Here is a 24,670-nt window from a genome sequence, read left to right as displayed (position 1 = left end):
ACAGCCGCCACCCCCCCCCCCCTTCATCACTGCCCTGCCAGCAGCCCCTCAGCCTTTGCTCCGTGCCCGCTCACCCAGGAGGGTGGGCATCACCTTCGCCCCAGGCACCTCAGGCCCTGCCCCTCTCACCCCTGCTGCCCTCAGTGAGGAGGCCATTGACCTCCTCAGGTCCCTCACTGTTGGGCAGTCTACCATTTTGAATGCCATCCAGGGTGTAGAGAGGCAGTTGCAACAAACCAATGCATTCCTGGAGGGCATTCATTCTGGTTAGGCAGCCCTTCAGCGAGCTTTTCAGACTCTGGCCTCAGCACTGATGGCAGCCATTGTCCCTGTCTCTAGCCTCCCCCCTCCAACTTCCTCCACCCAGACCCAATCCCCTGCACCTCAGCCTACCCCAAGCACACCATCAGACCAGCATGAACACACCTCAACACACAAAGGAAGCTCAGGCAAACATAAGCACTGCACATCCCACAGACACTCACGCAAGCATCACACACATGCAGACACAACAACATCCACCGCCTCCACTGTGTCCCCCTCCTTCTCGTCTCCCTCCTCCCTCTCAGTCTCTTCTCCACTCACACCTGCATGCACTACACCTACAGCCACTATTTCCATCACCAGCACACCCACCACCACACCCCGCTCACGTGCACTCACCACCCCCACTACCATTCACACATACCCTGTGTCCTCTCCCAGTGTGTCTTTGATGCCACCTCCCAAGGTACACAAACGCAGCAACACACCCACCCAACAGCCATCCACCTCACGACAGCCTCCAGAGCATGCACCTTCACCCAAAGTCACCAAACGGACACCTCCTACAACCACAACCTCTTCCTCCACTCCCAAACTCCCTCCAGCTACCCGTCCCTGTGTTCCTAAGAAACATTTCCTGGCCACCCTTGACCTCTTTCCCTCACCTCCCCTACCCCATCAGTCTCCCAGGGCCCGACTCTCCAGGTCCCAACCTAGCACCTCAGCCACAACAGCGGCGGGACCAGTGGTACCAGTAGTCACCGGATTGTGGAATGCACCAGGCAGCAGGTCAGCCAGTGTGGCAAGGAGCCACAGCACGGACAGTCCCCCAACTGTCAAGCATCAAAAGTTGGCCAGTGCCCGGCGGGAGAGGGGGACGACAACAGCCACCAAAGCCGCTCCCAGGGGTACAGGTGGGAGTGTGGAGTCAGCTGCAACACCTTCCAAGGTGGGGAAGGGGCACAAGAAACCCGGCAAGTCTGGGAAGATCAGCACGGTGGAGAAGACTGCCGTCAGCCCGCTGCCCAGGATCCGGCCAGCAGCAGCCCCGCAGGCCCAGACAGGACTGCCAGCACCAGCCCCGCTGCCCAGGAAGCAACCACAAGCAGCCCCGCTGGCCCAGACAGGACCGCCAGCACCAGTTCCGCTGCCCAGGAGGTGACCGCCAGCAGCCCCGCTGGGCCAGACAGGACCGCCAGCAGCAGCCCCGCAGGCCCAGACAGGACTGCCAGCACCAGCCCCACTGCCCAGGAAGCGACTGCCAGCAGCCCGCTGGCCCAGACAGGACCGCCAGCAGCCCCGCTGGCCCAGACAGGACCAGCCCTGCTGCCCTGGAAGCGACTGACAGCAGCCCCGCTGGCCCAGACAGGACTGCCAGCGGCCCGCTGGCCCAGACAGGACCGCCAGCAGCTGAGTCGCTGCCAAGGACACCGCCGCCACAAGCACCACTGCCAAGGACGCCACCAGCACCGCTGCCAAGGACACCGCCGCCACCAGCACCACTGGTCCATGAGCGCCAAAAGCACTGACGCTACTGAGTCTGCCACAAGCAGGATAAAGCACTCTGGGCACCAAGCCCCCTCCAGAACCAGTGGAGATTTACATCCAGTACCTCAGTCCTTGGCAGGATGAAGCACTCTGGGCACAAAGCCCCCTCCAGAACCAGTGGAGATTTAAATCCACTACCTCAGTCCTTGACAGGATGAAGCATTCTGGGCACAAAGCCCCCTCCAGAACCAGTGGAGATTTACATCCACTACCTCAGTCCTTGGCAGGATGAAGCACTCTGGGCACAAAGCCCCCTCCAGAATCAGTGGAGACTGTTATCCACTTGAGAGACTGTGGCTTTGCACTCCCCAGGATTGAACAGCGGGCAAACCACCCACTGTAGAGACTTGTGAGACTGTGGCTTTGCACTCCCCAGGATTGAACAGTGGGCAAACCACCCACTGTAAAGACTTGTGAGACTGTGGCTTTGCACTCCCCAGGATTGAACAGTGGGCATGTGGCCCCCTCGTGGATTTGGCGTCGTGCACTCAACCGGCTGAGGTGCCCACCCTTTCCCTTTCCCCTGAGGTGCCCGTTTTATTTCTATCTGATGCCCCTGCAGTGTTCTCTCCGTCATGTTCGGGTATCTTGTGTGGGCCTCGCCCATGCAGTGTGGGCCTAGTGGTCCACGGACTTAAATGGTGCAATACCTTGACTTGTATTCTTGGTGTATACATTTGTTTATGGTGTATATATATTTATGCGTACTGGATTTTAATAGATTACAATGGTTACACTTATTTTCTTTTGTCTTTGCATTCTTCCGAGGGGGTTGGGGGGTGTAACTGTAATGTATCATGCTGTATTAGTGTGTGTATTGTCGTGGGTGAGGGTGGGGGTGGGGGTGTTGCGTGTTGCTTGTGTGTGTCCCTGTTTTATCCCTCCCCTGTGTCGTAGGTGCAGTACTCACCGTAGTCTTCACCACCGGAGTTCGTGCTTCTGGTAGAGGAGCAAGAAGATAAAGGCTGGAAAGATGTGGAGCTCTGGTTCCATGGCGTCCTGGTTCCTCGTGGGGTGTGCAGAGGTGAGCGTTTTCCCTTCGAAGTCCTGTTTCCACCGTGTTTTTGTTCGTGGTGAATCCGCCCTGGAAAAGGTGACGGATTGGTAGGTTGTGATACTGTGGGCGGTACATTGTCTCCCTCCTGTCTGTTGGCGGTGACCGTCATGCTATTTGTTTGTACCGCTGTGGCGGTCAGAGTGTTAAAGTGTCTGTCTTAGTTGGCGGTTTCCGCCACGGTCGTAATTCCATTTTTTTACCGCCGGCCTGTTGGCGGTCTTACCGCCCCTTTAACACCGACCGCCAGGGTTGTAATGACCACCTATGTTATTAAAGGTGTATATTCTGTTGGACAGAGCTTCATGCCATTATCGACAACAGCTAAAGCCTTTTCCATATTTTCCTTCTCTATCTGACTTAAACGTGCAGCTGCTTTCATTTGAGAAAGCTTCCATTTTTCATTGTAAATGGCATACAGGAATTGCTTAGACCGTGGCTTGCTTGGGCCTAGCAAGAAATCTTGCAAGTCCATGTCCTCTGACAGGAGATTAAGATGTACCTTAACAGCTACTGAGTTGTTAGTCTGTAACCATTGTTGAGACAGTTTAGCCACACTGTATGTGGTAATTATACCTGAGTGTTGACCACGACAAATAGCAAGTGTCTGGCCGGCTAATCTTGAAACCTCCTGAGGAGTTAAAAAAATGTGTCTGACACCCATTTGTGTCTGTTGGCCACAATAACCTCCCGCCGGGACTTCAAAGTGTGGAATTATAGGTTCCATCCTGAACCCAAGCATTTAATTCTTCCTCTGTGACATTGAGGAATGATTGCCAATTGGTGAATTTGGCTGGTGTGGGGATACTTGGCGCATTTATTTCCTTTATTTTTGCTAACCCTAGGCATGATGTTTGCTGAACTGTGTCATTTAGGAAGATCATTTGGACAGTAATAAGGCATGCTCTAAACAAAAATTCCCTACCCTGAATTTGCCAGTCTTGTGTTTCTTATTCACTTTTCAAATTAATAGTGCTCTTCCAGTACTCTAAACCTTCTACTGCAAGTCGGAAAACAAAGGAATCTGAATAGATTAGTTTGGTGTCCATTAGCAAAATCTTTTGCATTTTTGAAGGTGGTTATTTTAAAATAAGACGACTCTGCATTTGTAGTGTCATGCCCAGTAACGTATTCAAATTTGTCACCATTAGTTTTGGGGCTCCCCACAGGTGGAGTAGAACAGTCTTCCCACTGTGTGTCATTAAATACTGATCTGTGTCTTATTGCTCTGTGTAGATAGTAGTGTACCCAACGATTATAACATAACATTTCCCCATAATTTGCTGGGTTCATATATACATCATCACTTTCAAACACAGTGTAATCCTGCAGTTCAGTAAGCATAGAGTTGCCCGTTTGAACATCCCAGTCATCAGAAACAACACCAGGGTGTAACTACATAAGTCATTGAAATTTTGAAGACGTGGAATTTGTATAACCTCAGTAGACCCATATATATCAAAGGGAATTCTATCCCAAACAATCCCATCTGGAATTGGTACTGCTGAAATGTTCACAAGGTCACAAAAAAGAGAATGACAGGTAGGGACAAATTAAATCCTAAATTAAATAAACAGTCATTAATTCTGTTAATCCTAGATTTAATTTCTTTCTCAAATTTATTTCAAAAAATTAAATAGTAAAAAAGGAAGCTATGGTAGTGTAATCCAAAGTCTAATACACATAACATAAATTGCTGCATAATTTGTCCCTACCTGTCATTCTCTTTTTTGTGACGTTGTATTAACCCTAGATAGGGTAGGGTGATAGGGTTCCCCCTGTGGATTTGCAGAAATGTTCACAAGGGACAAGTCTCTTCGGACTTTATGTGAGGCAAAACTAGGGTGTTAAAATCTCAACCACAGGCTTGACAGAGGAGCGTTCAGGAAGATAATGACCATTTATTAGGAGAAAGAAAACAGTCTCAAAACCAATCCATAACAGACAGACAAGCAATTTCAGAGATATCCACAGATAATACGATGGATAAACAAAATAGTTATTTTTAAGCATATGTACAGCTTACGTATCTATGAAACTGTTTCAGTTGCAGGTGCAGCTAAAGTTGTAGAGAAGTAATCTTGGTCGATGAAATAACCAGAAGCAGTCTCTGCAAACACAGGAGGCGGTGCATTACTGGTAGATGGATCCACTTTGTGTGGAGGGTCATAGTAGGCGATGTTGTCAGTTTGTCTTGCATTGGAATAGAAAACAGCCACATCTTGGACAGTTCTTGTGGGTGAAGTAGTAACAGGAGTCAGCAGAAGCTCATTCTCAGCCCACCCCATGCTTGAAGAGGCATTTGTAGCATTGTTGTACATGCTGGTGTATTCAGAACTGTTGTTGTTTCTTCTTTGAAGAGGTATATCCTGTTGAGTAGTGAAAAAGGAGCGGGAACTAACCAAGGGTCCTCTGTGTCTACTGTGCAGGATCGGCCACATAGTGTAATTTTATGTTGTCGATGGAGACAAATCTGTTCCCTTTGGAACCTGGCAGAGGTGTTAGACTGACAGTTCTGGTGCCTTGTATTCTCATGACTGGAACCTGTGCTCTGTACGATGGGCCAAATTCCTTCTTCACAGCAATCTTCTCACAAACCACATCCCCAACTTTAGGAATCCAGCCTGGAGAAGTTGTTGGCAAATCCCTTATTCCTAAGGTGGCAGCACCGGTGGCTGAATTATCATCGCAAAATTGCTGAAGCTCCTGTAAGACAGTGAGGCATTCATTTATGCCAAAAGGTGTGTGAGCTGCCACCATACCAGGGCAATCTAGATCTGGGACATAGGTATCCCAAAGAGGACCTCGTAAAGAGTGCATCCTCTCCAGGACCATCTTGGCAGATTACTCAGTGCTCCCTGGACCCCATATAGGTGATCAAGTCAACTGTGGTCCAAACCTAATACTCTAGCTGTAAAGGACTGTTTAGGTCACAATTCCTCCTCTGCATGACAGAATATCCCTCTGGATGATATGGGGTAGAGTAATGGAGTTCAATACTCATCATCCTCATGGCATCCTTGAATGCCCTAAAGGCAAAAGTACTCAGCTTGGTCCGAGTTGAATGTTGCAACCACATATGTACTGATAAACACCATCAAGTCTTTTACAACAGTTCAAGTTTCACCCGAACACTTTGGCCATACCTACAGGAATACAGAACGAGAATCGACAGTGACTAAGATGTATTTGTATGCACCATCAGGTTGTAAGGGACCACAGTGGCCCAGTTACACACATTGCAGTGGTCTATTGGACACTAAGAGGGATGTCTGTGGTGGGTGTTTGATGTTTGCACCCTTTATTTGCTGGCAAATATCACAGCAAAGAACATATTGCTTGGTCTGTTTGTATAGACCCGGCCACCAGAAACGTTTCTGCAACAATATTATTGTGGCTGCAACAACAGCATTAGCTGCTTTGATGAGATCTAATCTCTGGTGTTGGTTGGGGATCACTCGATCTCCAACCCAAGCAACTGTTGAAAGGCAACATTCTGTGCACTGATATGGTAGGATTACTTAGTAGGGTAGGCTTTTGGGAGAGGCTTGCTTTAAGCCGAAGCTTTCACAGCAGTCAGAATTTTGGTATCCAAATCTCATTTGAGAACAAGTCACTGCAGCAAAAGAAACCATAGCTACTGAGGATTTGGCTGATTCATCAGCCAAGATGTTATCAATAACGTGTACTCCTATATGTTGATGACCCAATGTATGGACTACATGAGCCTCTGGTAGCTTATCCTTAAGATCAACCACCCTCCCCCACAGAGTTCTGTGTTTTAAGGTGTTCCCCTTTGAGTCTCTGAACCCTTTCAAATGCCAATGATTAATACAATACAATACAATAGTACGAATCACACAGAATCAATGTGAAGTGTCCTGGATCCGTATGTTCCAGTGCCAAAATAATGGCTTTGAGTTTAGTCAATTGTGCTGTGCAATCCCCCAAGGTCTATGTGTAGGTATTTTGAGGGTGGAATACACCATCCTTCATCACTCTGCTCATGGCTTCGCAAGCGGCTGAGTATTGATGTTTTGTACCTACAGCTGGTTGTGCTGGACCATCAGGGTAAATGACAGTTTGATATCTGTTAAGTAGCAAGAGGTGCGTGGTCCTCCTGTTCGTGTTGGAGACATTCTTGAGTTTGAAGTTTTGGGTCAAAGATGTAATCAAAATTATTGGCAGTCAGGGAGTTTGCCCATTGAATTCAGCGTGGATGTAATGCTTTATCGTTGGGAATGATTGCTTTGGTGACGTCCTCTAAAGCTGGTACCGGGGTAACAACAATAATGCGTTTACCTTGGGCAAGTGGCCTCTCCTTGATGACAGGCATCGGTACAGCTTTTAGAATTTTTTCTGTGGGTGTACAGCGTTGTTCTGCATTTCTAATATAAATGTGATTTATATGCTATGGGCACAGTGTCGCCCTCATTAAAGGTGACATAGGTGAACCCAATGGCACCAGCAATTATTCTGATGACCAAATTTGTTTTGTTGTCACTTGTGTGTATGTCTTTTGCTTCTAGCATGTCTTGCTGCAATCCTCTAAGGATGAGCGTGTGTTCAAATGTCCAGTGTCTGCTGGAGAAATCTGAGCGAATTGAATCATAGAGTGGCTTAATGCGTTGTGCATAGTCAGGAATGTATGTTCTGTCAAAGTTAAAGAAACCTAATGATGACTGCAGTTTCTTGATAGTGTTCGTGGTTGGAGTTGAGCACATTTTTCTAAAAAGTGTGGGGCCAGGCTCCTGCCCTCGTTTGATAGCTCGTATTCCAGGAACAATACACTGAGAAAGCTTATTTTAGTTTTCCTGAAATTTTATTTGTAGCCAAGGGTTGCGAATCCTAGAAAGATCTGATCGACCCTGGCAAGATGAATGTTGATGTCATCATCTGTGAGTTAGATGTCATCCACATATGACAACGCCTCAGGCTCAATATCATGCAATATTGATGTTACACAGGCAGAAAACAACAGTGGGCTGTTCTTATAGCCCTGTGGCAATTAGCAAAATCGTTTTTGAGAGCCAAATGAGAATGCACTTAGGTCCAGACTTTCATGCGCTAAGTTTTGGCAGAAAAAAACCATTGGAAATATCCAAAGTTGTTTTGTAATTTTTATGCACAATGGGGCTTATTTATGGGCCCCTAGCGTCACCGGAACGTCAATTTTTGCGATGAACCGGTGGTGCTATGCCCTGCCCTGTATCTACAGCGTGGTGTTAAGCCATAAAAAGTGGCTTTACGCCACCTTGTAAATATGACCCCTTCACACGCAACGCTTTGTGTGGAAGGGGCGTGCAATGGGTGTTGCTGTAGGCGTGCCGAAGCAACACCAATGGCATTTTCCTGCTGCCTCAGATTTACGAGTTTATGTAAACCTGAGACAGCGCCAAAATCGAACGTCACTCCAGGGGTAGCGTAAGCAAGGTGCAACGAGGAGGAATACTTTTATTCCTCCTAGTTTTTTTGGTTTTTCTATGTGTGCTGTATTCTGCAGCAGGCAAAGAAAAAGCAAAATGCCTGACATGATTATTTATCTGTGGGAAGCTGTCCCTTTCTTCCCATACACAATAATTTGAAAATTACACTTTGGCACTTCTGTGTGTGTGCATTCTGCAGCACACACAGAAGTGCCAAATCACCATTAGTGATTGTTTATGTGTAGGAAGGAACACCTTCTCACACATAAACAGTCACACCGCTCAACACAGACATCTTTGCTCAATGGTGCAAGGATGCCTACGTTGGCAGTTCAATTTAGCGCAAGCGCAGGGGACAACACAGGGATGCGCCATATTCAATTAAATACCGTGCATCACTGCATTTTAAAAATAACGGAGTGTGGCGCTGCCAATTTTGGTGCAGCGTCGTGCTCCGTCATTTTCAGATAAATATAAGCCAATGTTGTTAATTAGTGCGGTGTTGTGTGCATTTTATATTGCAGATGTGCGTGTATTGTTGTTTACTTATCTGTAGTCTAAAACTATTCTATGTGAATGGTCTGGTTTTGCAACGGGGAACAAAGGGTTATTCATTGCAGAGACACAGGTCTCTATTACTCCCTGGTACTTGAGTTGAGTGAGGATCTCCCTCACTGGAGCTTTAGCCTTGTATTTAACAGGGTATTGGGGCTGAGTCTGGGTTGCAGATCTGATAGGATCCGTGGTAGGGGGAATCTCTATCCCAACCTATGTGGTTGGAGTATAGCATGTGTGCCTTCGCTAAAACCCAGTCAACAGTGTAGGCTTGTTTTACCACTTCTGGAACAAGATCAGAGAAAGAAGGTAAAATTACATCTTCCCCATGTGGGAACTTACAGACATGTTCAGGTGGGCACCTGATAGGTTATCACAATTAAGTTAATCCCAAAAAATAACACTAATGGTGCGCTCTATGTCTCCCTCAATTTGGATGGTTAAATCATAAACCCTGTCCGGTGGGAGAACACGCCCATCCACAGTCTCAACTGCAAGAAAGTTGTTAGTTGGTGCTGCAACCAGATGATCTTTCAGACTCTGGTGACATATTGTGAGTTCTGTTGCGCTGTCCAGCAGGGTCACTGCCCATGTCTTGTTCTTCAGCAATGTTCTCAAGTTTGCTGGCATGTTTATTTAATTGAAATTGCTGCCACCTTTTTCTTTTTAAATTGTGGCATTTGTTGTGGGAATTTGTCTTCTTTCTTGTCTTAAGACCGATGTAAGTTTTTCTTCAGTTTCACGTAGTCAGGGCATTGCTCTGACCGGCCCCCTCTCTCACTACGTCTATCCAGTGCGTTGTGAAAGGAATAAGAGGGATGTGAACCAGTTTATTTGTCAGGAGCCTTTATGTTTTCTCTATTGCTGAGATTATGGCCCTCATTACACCCTTGGCGGTCGGTGATAAAGTGGCGGTAATACCGCCAACAGGCTGGCGGTAACTACTGTAAAATTATGGCCATTGTGGAAAGATCTCAGATGGACAGCCACTTTAACACACCGACTGCCAGGGCGGAAACAACAGGCACCACAGCGGTAGCCGCCTACAGCCAGGTGGAAGTCAATGTTCCGCCCACCATATTAAGACCCTTGAAACCGCCACCTCCGGGACGGTACTAACGACAGCATAAGCCTGGCAGAAACATTGCACAGAAGGGAAAGGACTCACCTTTGGAGACACAGTGAACAACCACGACGCCATGGAGCCCGAGCTGCAAATCTTTCCTATGATATTTTACGTCCTGCTCCACCACAAACACCAACGACGGCGAAGATGACTGTGTTGAGTACAGCCGCCTAGCACACAGGGGAGGGGGGAGGAAAAAGAGAGTGACATACACACGCACAACACACAACCCCACCCCCAACACCATACACACAATCATATGCAGTAAGAAAACATATTGACCACGTACCCCTCAGGAATAATGCAAGGACAACATGAATAGATGAAAGTGAGTGTAATAATATAAATACAGTAAAAATACAAACATTCATTCTAAAAGTATGTACATATGCAACATGCCCTGTGCTTGGTCCTGGGGAGTGCAAGGCCACAGTCTCTCAAGTGGGTGACTTTCCCAGTAGTTCTGGAGGGGGCGTCGTGCCCTGTGCTTCAGATCCTGGGAGGAGGGGGTGAGTGGGTGTAATACCCACTGGTTCTGGAGGGGGTATTGTGCCCTGTGTTGCAGATCCTGGAGAGAATGGGGTGAGTGGGTGTCATACCCACTAGTTCTGGAGGGGACATCGTGCCCTGCGCTTCCGATCCTGTGGAGTGCAAGGTCACAGTCTCTCAGCTGGATGTCATACCCACGGGATTTGCAGGGGGCAGGCCACACAATAGCCCATGGATGCAGGTCTACAGACTGTCCGCTGGCGGTGACGGCTGCTCAGTGGTGGTAGTGGTGCTGCTGCTGATGGTGGTGGGGGGAGGATCCAGCACATCCCCTGTAGCCTCAGACAGCTGCCCACTGCTGGTGGTGGTGGTACTGCTGCTGGTGGTGGTTGTGGGGGGAAGCTCCTGCCCATCCCCTGCAGCCTCGGATGGCTGCACAACCATGCTTGTTGTTAGGGGCTCTGACTGAGTCCCAGCACCAGGCCCTTTGTCCTTCCTGCCTGCTGGTGCGGTCCCCTTACCCTTCCTGGCAGCAGCTGGGGATGGCTCCTTGCTCCTCTTGGCAGCACTTGGGGTAGGCTCCTTGCCCTTCCTGGCAGCAGTTGGGGAGGACACCTTGCCCTTCAGGGCAGCACTTTGGGCAGGCAGCTCCTTGACCTTCCTGGCAGCAGCTGGGGATGGCACCTTGCCCTTCAGGGCAGCAGCTGGGGAGGGCTCCTTGCCCTTCCGGCAGCACTTGGGGCAGGCACCCTTTTCTTGAGGCTGCCTGGTGCCCTGGATCCTATACCACCACGAGTGGGTGTGGACACTACTGGGCCCATGGACTGGGTGGCTGAGGTGCTTGCCTGGGTTGTAGCCACCCTGGCCAGACGTGAAGGATGGTGGTAGGGGTAGGGAAGAGGTCAATGGTGGAGAGGAAAAGCTGCGTAGGGACATTGGGAAGGGAAGAGGAAGAAGGTTTGGGAGTGAAGGAAGAGGGAGTGGTTGTGGGAGGTGTGTGTCTGCAGGTGCATGGGCTGGATGCTGTTGTGAGGTGGATGGCTGTTGGGTGTCTGAGTGCTTGCGTTTGTGTACCTTGGGAGGGGGGGGACAGTCACAGTGGGAGAGGACACAGGGGACATGTGCATGGCTGTTGTGGTGGTGTCTGCCAGTGAGGTGTGTGTTCTGATAGGTGTGCTGGTGATGGCGGTAGTGGGTGAGGATGTAGTGCATGCAGGTGTGAGTGTAGACGTAACTTGGAGGGAGCAGGAGGAGGAGTAGGGGGCCACAGTGGAGGCAGTGGATGTTGGTATTTCTGCATCTGGATGGTGTTTGTGTGAGTGTCTGTGGATGATGTGTGGTGCTTGTGTTTGCTTGTGCCACTCTTGTGTGTTGTCATGTGTGCATGCTCGTCTGCCTGTGTGCTTGGGATAGGTTGGGGTTGAGGGGAATGGGATTGGGAAGAGGAGGTTGGAGAGGGGAGGGTGGAAAAGGGACAATGGCTGCCATCAGAGAGAAGGCCAGAGCCTAGCTTGATCTCTGTTGCGCCGCCAAGCCAATGTGAATGCCCTCCAGAAATGCATTTGTCTGTTGCATTTGGGCTGCCAGTCCCTGAATGGCATTCACAATGGTTGACTGCCCAACTGAGATAGATCTCAGGAGGTCAATAGCCTCCTCACTCAGGGCAGCAGGGCTCACAGGGGCAGGGCCTGAGGTGCCTGGGGCGAAGGAGTTGCCCACGCTTCTGGGTGAGCAGGCACAGGCAACTCAATGAGGGGCTGCTGGGAGGGTGGTGCTGGTACGGGGGTGGCAGCTGTACCTGTATCTGGGGTGGTCACGGAAGTGTCCGCCACCACCAGGGAGTTTCCATCGTAGGAGGTATCTGTATCAGAACTGTCCCCTCCAGACTCCGCCATGGTGCTCCCTTCGCCCTCCGTCCCACTGGTGCCCTCAGCCTCGGTGGACTCTGCCTCCCGGGTTCTGCGGGATGCAGCTCCCTCTGTCGCCGGTGCCTCTGTTCCTCCGCCAGATGATGCTAATGCACATAAGGGCAGGATGATAAAACAAAAAGGGGGGGAGACAAAGAATACACTGGGTCAATGGCTGCACCAACACCACCGTTGGTGTACATACCACCCTCACACACAGGATACAGGCCTACGCACTATGCAATTCACTACCAGTAACAATCCTAGCCACCAGGGCATGAGGAGGGACACATACCGCCAACTGCAGTATCCCTGGGACCCACACAGCCCTGCCCAGAAGTGGATGCCTACAAGCTAGGTAGGAGGAATATCGCATCAGACCTCTGCCCAACATGGGACCTAATCTGCAATGTCAGGCCTGGCCTAGGGGCACCCACAGACACACATCCACCACTCGGATACCACCCCACCAGGTGTAAGGTGTAATGATGGGCACTGTACTCACCCCCTTGTGGCTGCTGTGATGCCCTCAAGCGTCCATCCAGCTCAGGATAGGCCACCCACAGTTTGCGGGCCATCACGTGGGTCAGGGTTCGACGGGCACCCCTTCCTCATTGGGAGGCCAGCCCCAGCTGGGCCTCAGCAGTCTTCCGTGCCCAGCGTCTCAGGTCCTCCCACCGTTTCTGACAGTGGGTGCTCCGCCTGCCGTAGACCCCAGGGTCCACACGTCCTTGGCGATGGCACGCCATATAGCCTACTTTTGATGAGCGCTGATCTGCAGAGAAATACACACAGGGAAAGGTATTAGTTAGACCATCCTGCCTGTTACACTTATGGCCCACAATACCCCTTCACATTGCCATTTGCACACACAGGGCCCAGCTCACAAGCTGCATGCCACCCAGGTGACATCCACTAACCCCCCTTTACGAGGCCTTCACACACACCAATCCAGTGCATTCATGCCCCATGCATCGTGCTCACAGTGTACTCACCTGTTGGTCTGGAGGCCCATACAGCAGTCCGTACTGGGGTAAGACCCCATCCACCAGTCTCTCCAACTCTTCCGAGGAGAAGGCAGGGGCCCTTTCCCCAGTCACACGCACCATGGTAGTTTTCAGACACAGGTCACAGCAGCACATGCAGTGTAGGTCCTCTCCTGTTGAAGGTCAGGTAGCAAGTGAGAGAACAGATAGAAAATGGCGGTGACGTCCTCGGCGGTGCATACCGTCACTGCCGGCGTACATCACCATTGCCCACTGTACCCCATAGGAGCCAATATTATACAATGAGGCGTTGCACTGCGGTTCCCGACCGCCTCCCGCAATGACGCACAACATCAGCGGAATTACCTCATTTCCACCTGTCCCTCCACACAGGACGGGGGATACCATTTCGGGGGGGGGGGGGGCAGGCCCTAGATTATAACTGCGTCACAGTTCACAATTCGACATACAGGACAAATGCCACTTAGACATTTCAAATTAACATCATGCATTGTACTGTTGTGGCTACAATGTTCAGTTTGTGATTAGCTCCTCACTCTTTTGCTCCATAGATTGCTATCACTGTGGATGAATAGGAGATGGAGACATACCTCCGTGTACAGACCTCTGGTGGACTTGGTAACAATGGAGGACAGGCACATTATCCTTACCTACAGACTTGTCAGGGTCACAATCACGGAGCTGTATGCCCAACTGGAGCCTGACCTGACATCTGCTATCTGTCACCCAACTGGGATCCCCCCTCTTGTGCAAGTTCTATCAGTGCTCCATTTCCTGGCAACTGGTTCTTTCCAAGTGACAGTGGGTTTGGCAGCAGGAATGTCACAGCCAATATTCTCAATAGTGCTGACCAGAGTGTTGTCTGCCCTGATTAAACACATGTGCAGCTACATTGTATTTCCCCGGTGGAGGATTTGGCCACAAAGAAGGCTGACTTCTATGCAATGGGACATATCCCCAACATAATTGGGGCAATTGATGGAACACATATTGCATTTGTCCCCTGGCAAAAGGAACAGGTATTCAGAAATCAAAAGAGTTTTCATTCCATGAATGTACAGATGGTGTGCTTGGTGGACCAGCACATCTCCCATGTCAATGCTAAGTATCCTGGGTCTGCGCATGATGCCTTTATCCTGAGGAATAGCAGCATCCCAAATGTGATGGCCAAATACAGAGGCACAGGGTGTGGCTAATAGGTGAGCCCTGGTTCCCACCCAGTGGATGCTGGTGTATAGGTATGGTGTAGGCCATATGGGATAGTGTGTGGCTAAATGTTGGCCCTCCATATTTGCAGGTGACTCAGGTTACACCAACCTATCATGGTTACTGACCCCTGTGAGGAATCCCAGGACAAGGGCAGAAGAACGTTACCATGAGGCACATGGGCGCACAAGAAGGATAATAGAACGTACCTTTGGCCTCCTGAAGGCCAGGTTTCGGTGCCTCCATGTAACAGGTGGATCCCTGTTCTACTCACCCAAGAAGGTCTGCCAGATAATCATAGCATGCTGTATGTTGTATAACCTTGCCTTGAGATGCCATGTGCTTTTTCTTCAGTAGGAAGAGGCTGGAGATGGCCGTGTGGCAGCAGTGGACCCTGTGGACAGTGATGATGAGGAGGCAGAGGATGAAGATGAGGACAACACAACTGCAGTAATCAGACAATACTTCCAATGACACAGAAGTAGGACAGTGTTACTTCATCTTTCATTGACATTTTCTTGTTTATCTTTGCCACTGGCATGCTGTTATTTCCCACTTCTATGCCCACTCCCTTCACCCTTTGGTAACTCATTTTGCAGATGTTGGTGCCCCACTATCGCTCCTGGTGTGATCACTGCAGCCAACTAAAGGTCTTTCCAATGTGAACAATACTGTACATTTGTAATGCAATGTTTGAACCTGGTTAAAAGAATACATACTTAAATCATTTGACATACTCCATACTTGTATTTTTTCAAAGGGTGTTTATTTAAGTACTAAGAAGTAGAGGGGCAAGTGCATTGGGCTGGGGTGATGATGGAGGAAAGTCCAGGGTATAGTTCCAGTCTGTTTGCATCACAGGTGCATTGTCCAAGGGGACATAGGAAGGGGAGCAATGGCAGTTCAGGGTGGACAGGGTGACAGAGTGGGACACAAGGGTGACAATCAGGAGAGTCTCATTTCCTGGCAGGGGTCTTGGCAATAGTCTCTGGCTTCTGCCTGGATCGCAGGGAACGTTTGTGGGGTGGTTCTTCTCCTGCAGGGGAAGGGGTGCTGGTGGCCTGTTGGTCATGTGGCGAGCCTCCTGTCCACTAGCGGCAGCGGAGGTGGTAGGCAGTTCAGATGTCTGGCTAGTAGCAAGGGCCTGCTGTTGTGAGGCTACCTCCCTCATAATGTTGGCCATGTCTACCAGCACCCCTCCAATGGAGACCAGGGTGGTGTTAATGGCCTGCAAGTCCTCCCTGATCCCCTGGTACTGTCCCTCCTGAAGGCGCCTTTTCTCCTGCATGTTGGCCAGGATCTGGCCCATCGCTTTCTGTGAATGTTGGTATGCTGCAAGGATCTCGGTGAGTGCCTCATGGAGAGTCGGTTCCCTAGGCCTGTCCTCCCTCTGGCGCACAACACTCCTCCGAGTTTCCCTGTGGCCTGTGCCTCTGTCCCCTGAACCGTGTGCCCACTGCCACTGACCCCATGTCCCTGATTGGCTTGGGGGCGACGTGTGCCCTTGGGTCCCTGTAGTGGTGGACACACTGCTGATTGACATGGGTACGCTGGGTGGGTACTGTGGTGGTGTTTCCTGAGAGGGGAGACTCTGTGGTGGTGCGTGACTGTGGCTGAGTTACCGACTGTCCAGAGGTCCCTGATGCGCCAGGTTGGTAATCCAGATCCAGACGACCAGAGTCGCTGTCATCACTGTGGGCCTCTTCTGTGGGAGGACTGGATAGTGCTGGCACCTCTTCTCCTGTGACATTGGCTGGAGTACCTGTGGGGATGTGAATGCAGTGTTATTGTTTCTGTGCCTGACATATTGTGCATCAGTGGGTTGCCCTCTTTGGTTGTATTCGCCCTTGCAGCTTTCATTTGTGTGAGCTCTCTCTAGTGTGAATGCTTTAGTGATAAGTGTCCATGCAGGGCTATGAGTGATGTCCATGCATTGGTGATGCATGCAGGGCTTGGCAATGGGATGAGTGATATGTGATGGTAGGGTGTGTGAGAGGTGGAAGAGTGATGGGAGTGAGGGTGAGGTTGGTTATGTGATGGAATGCAGGCAGGGGGGTGATAGAGATAGTGAGTTGACTTACCAGAGTCCAGTCCTCCTGCTACTCCTGCCAGGCCCTCAGGGTGCATGATTGCCAAGACTTGCTCCTCTCATTTGTTAGTTGTGGGGGAGGAGGTGGGAATCCAAACAGTAAAAGGTGATCTCTGGCAGCCTCATGCATAGACTCTAGAGTTCAACATCTCAGGGGAGTGCTGTGGAACGGAAGTTACCCTTTTCTCCTTTTAGCAGTGAGTCTCAGTCATACACAGGCAATAAAGGAAATGCAGCTAAATTTTCAATTGGTTTATTAAAAATACTTCAATCTACAGTAAAATGCATGAGCTGCAATGATTAAGATAACGAATAATAAAAGAAATATTATTGTCAAGATGAAAGTAGTGTCTACAAAGACCCCCACCATCTTGCACTAAGCATGAAATGTAAAATCCCTAGCATGGAGAACCTAATATCTAACCTCAAGAGAGCTAGGTGTGATAAACCTAATTTGCCAGTACCATGTCCATGAGAAGCGCCCCCTTACCCTTGTTATCTTGGAATGAGGTCTCTAGATCAGACTCTGTGGGGACACAAAGGCTGGGTCTGCGTCAAGGTGACGTGCCCCATAGATAACATTGATGGTACCTGGTAGGAATTTCTTTGATAACCCTGTCTGTGTGAGGTGCATTTATATAGACCATGTAGGACCCCTGACGGAGGTGTGTTCCAACACAATAGATAAGGATGCATACTTGTGGCGGCAATTATGTAAACAATCCCCAACAAGTGTAAATTATGTTCCTGTCACCCATGAGTGAGAAGAGGACATGATGTGCCCACCTACGTTCATCACTTGATTATGACGCTGATAGTGACGCCTTAACAGAGAGGCACTGAAAACTCTAAATCAAAGCATTTCTCTAACATAAACATGGCAGCCGTTTTCAAAGAAATATTAAAATAAATGGGCTAAAACAGAGCAAACTAAGTAGGTTAAAAGTCACTAGGTAGACGGGGCACAGGCCTGCAAGCTAAAGCGCTAAGCTAACCTCCTGAGTCCTAATAAAACAAACAGGATCCACTACAGTAATGAAAGCCACAAATAGCGTTGCCAGTGCACCTCAAGCATGGACTGCTGAAGCCCTGCTATTCTAGCACTGACGAGCACACTCACACACAACTAACGAGTGTACCTCAAACCTTTGGGATGGTGTCAAAGATTAGGCCTGACATAAGGTTTGGGACTGTGACACGGATGGCGAATAAATCACAGATTATTAATGTGGTAGAAACTAAGGGCCGTATTTGAAAGAAAGTGACCCATTACTAGTGATGCGCCACTTTTCTTGTGTCCCCAAACGGCACCATGGTAGCGCCATATTTACAATACGGCACCATGGCGCATGTTAGGGGCAATAGAGCCATATTTTTAACGCTAATGTAACACTATACTGGATTGCACCAATGTTTAGTCACACCACTTTATTCCGTAGCCCCAAACGAACTCATGCAATAGTGGGTCCATCCTGCCACAACTAGGAGCACAAAAAGCATTATGCTCAAAAAGGTATGAGTGACGCCAGTCCTTCATTTTAGTATGTGTCCCACACATGCTACAGTCAATCAACCGGGTTGATGGATCATAAAAATGTGTGTGTAAGGATATATCTGTACTTGGAAATGGGGATGCGGACGGAATGCAGCAACCTTGATTCATTACCGGCACCCAAAGGACAGTATTCTGCTGTAGTGTTTTATATAAATGTACCTTACATAACAGAAGCTTACCAAGCTCCAGTCAATGCACTGAGGAGCATTTATCCAAAGCTCAACCTGGAAACAAGTTTCTAAGTTCCAAGAGTTCTGCAATACATATTTGAGTTTTTGCAGCAAGTTAAAAAAAACACAAATGGGGCCCAACTTTCACCTTTGATGTGGAGTAATGACTGTGGGGAAAATGTATTGTCTGCTGGAAAAAAGGCAGAAAAACTCAATTATGGCACTGCCTCTCTGCAAAGTTCAAATTCACTCAAGCAGTAGGAACATCCAGTATTTAGGTTCCATGAGTTGAACCAATATATTGTAATAATAATAACTAAAAGGCAATGTCACCATCAACTCTACAGTAAGAAACAAATGAATGGGCATCTTTAAAACATTTTCGTCCTTCGTACGTTTTACCAGTGCGATAATCCTCTCACCAACCGGGGCAAATTTTAGTGTTCATACCCGTAATTGAGTAGGGCATGTCTAGTAGTTTGGACATTGAGTGTTTGCCAGTGATAAACCTATTTACAACAAGTATGCCAATCAATGACCAAGTATTGTGCCTAATCAAACAAGACTGCAGAGTGAAAAGCCTTTTACACCCTGCAGTCCACCCTGTAATTGTGCGCAAGCCCAGGACAAACTGTGAAAACAATCCTTCGTGCCCTGGTTTCTCTTAAGGGCGATTTGGAACCGTTAACTTGCACGCTTCATCTACTTCATCAAAGACTTCCTTCAGGTACAGCCTGTTGCTGCCACGTTCCCAAGCAAGATAGCACCTGCTTAAGAGCGACGACTGGAATCTGAAAGTACCCACAGAGAAGACTTGTTTGTAGAAAATGATATCACTGGTGTTGCCAGGAATTAGTTTCAGAGGTTCCCCTTCCTGTTACAAAAGAAATATGCTAAATTAATTTAGTTTTAGTTAGTATATCACATAATTTTGCAATCACTTCAGTATTTTAAATTAGAATTAGGATGAATGAAAATTCGCCTAAAATCCTGAACGTTAAACATTAATTTTGGTTTGAAAGGCTCAACAAAACTATGACCTACAAGGAGGACAGAATATATCTAGTTCATTCGAAAGGTTTGATAAAACATTCAGTCAACGCATTAAAACAAATATTTATTAATTTTGACTCAGAACCCTGAAAACAGATAGCTGTAATAGAACAAAATAATACGTAGAACAAATAAAGAAATACAACATGCACCGGAAATAAACTACTATTTTAAGGAGTATTTGAAATGAAAAAAGTAATATGTAAGAGCATTGTTCAGAGATTTTGGCCCATCTTTAGCAAAAAATGGCGCAAGGCGGTGCTGCGCCAAAATTGGCAGCGCCACGCTGTGTCACTTTAGAAATGCAGGCATGCACAGTATTTATTAGAATACAGTGCACCCCTGCATTTCCCCCTGCACTGGCGCTAAACTGAGCAGCCTAGCGCCAATGCAGGCATCCCTGAACCATCGTGCAAGGATGTCTGCATTGAGGGATTTGATTGTTTATGTGCGGAAAGTTGTCCCTTCCGGCACACAAACAATCACTGATGGTGATTTGGCACTTCTGTGTGTACTGAAGAATGCAGCACACACAGAAGTGCCAAAGCCAAAGGGACACCTTCCTGCACATAAACAATCCTTTCTGGCATTCTGCCCTTTCTATGTGTGCTGCAGAACATGACGGACCTGGTACAAGACATAGGGGACAGAGTAGAGGACCAGAAGGGATGTGATGGTGGAACAATATTCATGTAGTGGGTCTGTCTGAAAAGATAGATGAGTCCTCTGTCATATCCTTTCCTGAAGGCTGGCTGCAGGAGCTGTGGCCTTGGAGGGCCTTGGAGGGCCTTTCCAGATTCTACACACTGGTGAGAGCTCAAAGGGGCATATTTAAGAGCCTGTAGCGCCACCGGAACATCACTTTTTGTGGCGCTTTGGTGCCGCTAAGCACTGCTTCATATTTACAAGGAGGTGTACTGCCACTTTTTTGTGCCCCCTGCTTTTGATGCTGCCTCAGATTTATGAGTTGTAGCAAACCTGGGGCAGCGCCAAAAACTAACGCCACCCCAGGGGTGGCATTAGTATTGCAAAACGAGGAGGAATGAGTTTCTTGCTTTTTCTATGTGTGCTGTATTGTGCAGCACACATAGAAGAAGCCAACAATCCATGATCAATTGTTTACATGTAGGAAGGGACACCTTCCTGCACATAAATAATTATTCAAAATGACACTTTCGTACTTCAATGTGTGCTGCATTTTGGCACACATAGAAGTGCCAAATCACCATTATAGATTGTTTATGTGCAGGAAGGAACACCTTCCTGCACATAAACAATCTAATCCCTCAACGTAGACACCCTTGCACTATGGCGCAAGGATGCCTGAGTTGGAGCTAGGCAGCTTAATTCAGCACTAGTGCAGGGGGAAACGCAGGGGTGCGCCATATTCCTCTAAATACGGCACACCTCCTCAATTCTGAAGTGGCGCTGCTATTTTTGGCGCAGCAGTGTACCACTTACACATAAAGCCTGGTGCGCTGATGTGACCGCTGGTCGCAAGACTAATGTACTATAGGGACCACAATTATATCCTGCAGCATGCACGCATTTGCAGGTTCCTACCTCTTATAAATGCAGAAGTATCCATATTTTAGTATTTCACTGCTGACGTTCAAAGCAGAGAGCATCCTACCAGCTCGTGAAAAAGAGGCTGCTTGACCTTGGTATCAAATATGTGTTGTTATTCTCTGCAAGACTGCGAGTGCAGCTGGACGGGAAGACTGAGGTCCATATTTATGGATGGTTAGCGTTGCTTTAGCGCCATTTATTTTGGCCCTAAAATGGAGCTAACCTAACTCATATTTATATTTTGATGCTAGACCCATCTAGCATCAAAATATTGGAGTTAGCGCCATGTTTAGGATGCGCAAAACCACCTTGCGTCAATGAGATGCAAGGTAGGCGGCCCCATCCTAAACACAACGCTAACCCCCTAGCACCATATTTATCTCCAGGCGCAGAAATGACGCACAAGGAGGAGGCGGGCCTAAATAATGGAGCTAAACCCGCTTAGTGGCATTATTTAACGTCAGACCAGGCGTTAGGGTGCAGGTAGGCCAAATTCCATAGGCAGACACCATGGAATCGGCACAAAGATGCCCACCCTAAGCCCTAGGAACACCAACACCCACACCACAGGGACACTACAGGAGGGGGGACCCCCTCCGATGTAAGTATAGGTAAGTATACTTTTTTTGTAAGTGCCCTACCTGGCACTGGGTATGTTGGGCTTGCCCAGGGGACACTAGTCTCCTGTTGTGGGCATTGTGGTGGTGGGAATTACTCCTGTCTACTACAGGAGTCATTTTTTGGCTGCTTGGGCATCAAAAAATGATGCCAGGCTGGGTAGCAGCATTTCAGACCCACTAGCACCATTTTCCCTTACGCCATCCCTGACCGGCTAGTTTCTTTTTTTAGATGCTAGCCATTCCTTAACGCCACCTTGCGTCACTCCTCCTGTAGTGTCCCTGTGGTGGTGATGCTGGGGGTTGGGATGGGCATCTATGTGCCCATTCCATGGTGTTTTCCCATGGGATTTGGCCTACCTGCACTTTAACGCCTGGTCTGACCAGGCGTTAAATAATGACGCTAATTGGGCTTAGCGCCATTATTTAGGCCCGCCTTCTAGTTGGGAGTCGTTTCTGCGTCGAATGTTAGATATGGCGCTGGGGGGCTAGCGTAATTTTTAGGAAGGGAACGCCTACCTTGCATCTCATTAACGCAAGGTGGTTTTGCTCTTCGTATAAATGACACTAACTCCGATATTTTGGTGCTAGACGGGTCTAGCGCCAAAATATAAATATGGAGTTAAGTTAGTGCCGCTTTAGCATCAAAATAAATTATGCTAAGGGGAAGGGGATGCTAACTTTCCATAAATCTGGGCCTGAATGTGCTAGGGAGGAAATATTTCCTAAATCCAGAGGCTGGGAACAACTTCGGGAAGTGGGAGTACATTTTTTTTATCTTCTCGAGCACCTATAGTGCTATGACTATAAACAATACTTGTCCAGGATGCACAACAAGAGGTACAAAGCCAGGTGGCTTCTAGCAAGGCGTACTGACTCTGATAAGTCTCCTACCCCACACTGGGTATTAGAGACAACGCTGGAATCTTGGTACACTCGCAAAAAGAAATAAACAACACCTTTGCAGCATACTATGACATGACATGTTGTGCTCTTTAAGGTAAAATGCTGACACTTCAGGAATATGCGAGTATGTTAGTGCAGCTAGCTCCACTAGACTATGGAGGGTCTGGGCTCAGAGATCTTGATACAGGAAATAGGCACTTATTAAGGAGTAGGCCTGGGGCAAGGTTCCCAGACTGATGGTTTGCCCATTGAGTTTTATGTGACCTTTGTGATTAAGCTAGAACTCAAGCTTGTTTAATGAAGCTTGCTGACTAGACAGTCTACCCCCTCCACGAGAAAGATGATTATTATTTCTTTTTGAAAAAAGGGAGAAGTCATGCATTGATCTTCTCATATAGGCCCCTGTCAATGCTCAGTGTTGACTACAAGATATTAAGCAAGCTCCTACTAAATAGGCTCTTACTCAAGATGTGGCCTGATTCATCTAGACCTAGACTGGATTTATTTCCAGTGCAGCACAATGCCTAATATTCAGAAGTTGCTGCAGGTGTTGTATTGAGAGCTTCAAGACTTCCCTAAGGCATCCTCTACCCAGTCCTGTTTGTGCCTGCAATAGAGCCACTGGCTTGTACTATTGGAAAAGTGGGGAATGACACAATAAGGTCCATAGTTATGAAATGTTTGCGTCGCCTTAGAGTCATTTTTTTTACGCTTAAGCGACGCAAACCTAACTCCATATTTATATTTTAGGCATTTCCCTCCTAAAAATGATGCTAGCTCCCTAGCGCCATATATAACTCCCTCCGCTAAAACCACGCACACCTAGAAAGGGGACCCAAAAAATGACGCTAAGGTCGATTAGCGTCAAAATGTAACGCCTGGTCAGACCAGGTGTTAAAGTGCAGTTAGGCACATTTCCTTAGGGAAACAACATGGATTCCACCATGGTGTCCCTATTTTGGGCCCATAGATGTCCATCTCAACCCCCAGCATCACCTCACCCACACCACAGGGACCCTGCAGGCGAAGTGAGCCCATCCCAGGTAAGTTAAGGTAAGTATATATGTTTTAAAATTAAGTGCCACTGGGGCTACTTACATATGGCTCCCTGGCTGGCACTGGGTATGTTGGGGTTTTCCTGGGGACACCGGTCCTCAGTGGTGGGCACTGGGGTTGTGGTGATAACTCCTGTCTATACTTAGACAGGAGTAATTTTTTGGCTGCTTGTATGTGAAAAAATGACGCTAGGCTAAATAGCAGCTGATATTTTGCCGCTAATCTGCCTAGCGTCATTTTTTTCTACTGCGTCCAGCCCCAGCTAGCGTCATTTTTCATGACGCTAGCCATTTCTTAGCGCCGTTGTGCGCCATTTTATAAATATAGCACACAGATGACTCTAAGGAATGGCATTAGCTTGCGCTACACTTTTTGCAGCACAGCTGCGCTAGAGCAGTTGTGCGTAATTTCTCATAAATATGCCCCTATATTTCTCGCTATATGTCAGTCACATGCTCCAGTATATGGAGGGTAAGGGGAGGGGCCTACAGGGACAACCTATCTAGACACCTTCGAGAAACTGTTAGGTTTAAAGGGGAATTGAACCAAATCAAGTGGATAGCTGGTGTATGCACCTCTTGTAGATGATAGACCCCAGGAGCTGAAAGATAGATTGTAGTGGGAACCTACTAGCTTCAAACACTTGGGCGTTCAGCTAGACCTCACTGAAGAGCACATCTTAGAGGGTAACATACGAACTGCATTGTCTTCCCTAAGGCAGGTCACCAGGTTCTGAATGCCTATCCCCACAAGGGGTATGGACCCTGCAGTGCTCTCTAAAATGATTATGCTCTTCTCTGCACTGCCTTCATGAATACCCAGACTGATATTCTGGGAACAAGAGCGGATGGTCAAAGTATTTATCTAGGGTAGTAAAGGCAGGAGGCTATCACTATCACAACTGAGACTTTCAACGGATGAAGGGGGGTCTTGCCACACCGGATTTTGAATTATACTACCTGACTGCATACTTGCAGTCGGTGGTTAGGTGGAAGTCAGAGCTCTCGGGTGCAGTTAACACTTGGGGTCGGAGGACACCCCCCCAGGATATACCAGACTAGGTTGAGACAGCC

At 48.2% G+C, this 24,670-nt stretch overlaps 1 protein-coding gene across 3 annotated transcripts in view; it reads right to left on the bottom strand.

Moving 5' to 3' along the window:
• Positions 1 to 16,925: 16,925 nt before the first annotated feature.
• LOC138285261 (interleukin-18-like) overlaps positions 16,926 to 24,670 on the bottom strand; it is a 294,006-nt gene continuing 286,261 nt past the window's right edge. For 2 of the 3 annotated variants that reach the window (XM_069224970.1, XM_069224971.1), the window contains one exon: positions 16,926 to 19,270. In XM_069224970.1, coding sequence (XP_069081071.1) covers positions 19,061 to 19,270 — 210 coding nt within the window. In that variant the 3' untranslated portion in view covers positions 16,926 to 19,060. The remainder of the gene's footprint in view (positions 19,271 to 24,670) is intronic. The other variant, XM_069224972.1, reaches the window with a different exon arrangement.

This window comes from Pleurodeles waltl, chromosome 3_1, assembly GCF_031143425.1.
Source record: "Pleurodeles waltl isolate 20211129_DDA chromosome 3_1, aPleWal1.hap1.20221129, whole genome shotgun sequence".
Classification (NCBI taxonomy): Eukaryota; Metazoa; Chordata; class Amphibia; order Caudata; family Salamandridae; genus Pleurodeles; species Pleurodeles waltl.
Note: the sequence above shows the minus strand (reverse complement) of the source record. Positions and strands in the feature narration are given on the sequence as shown.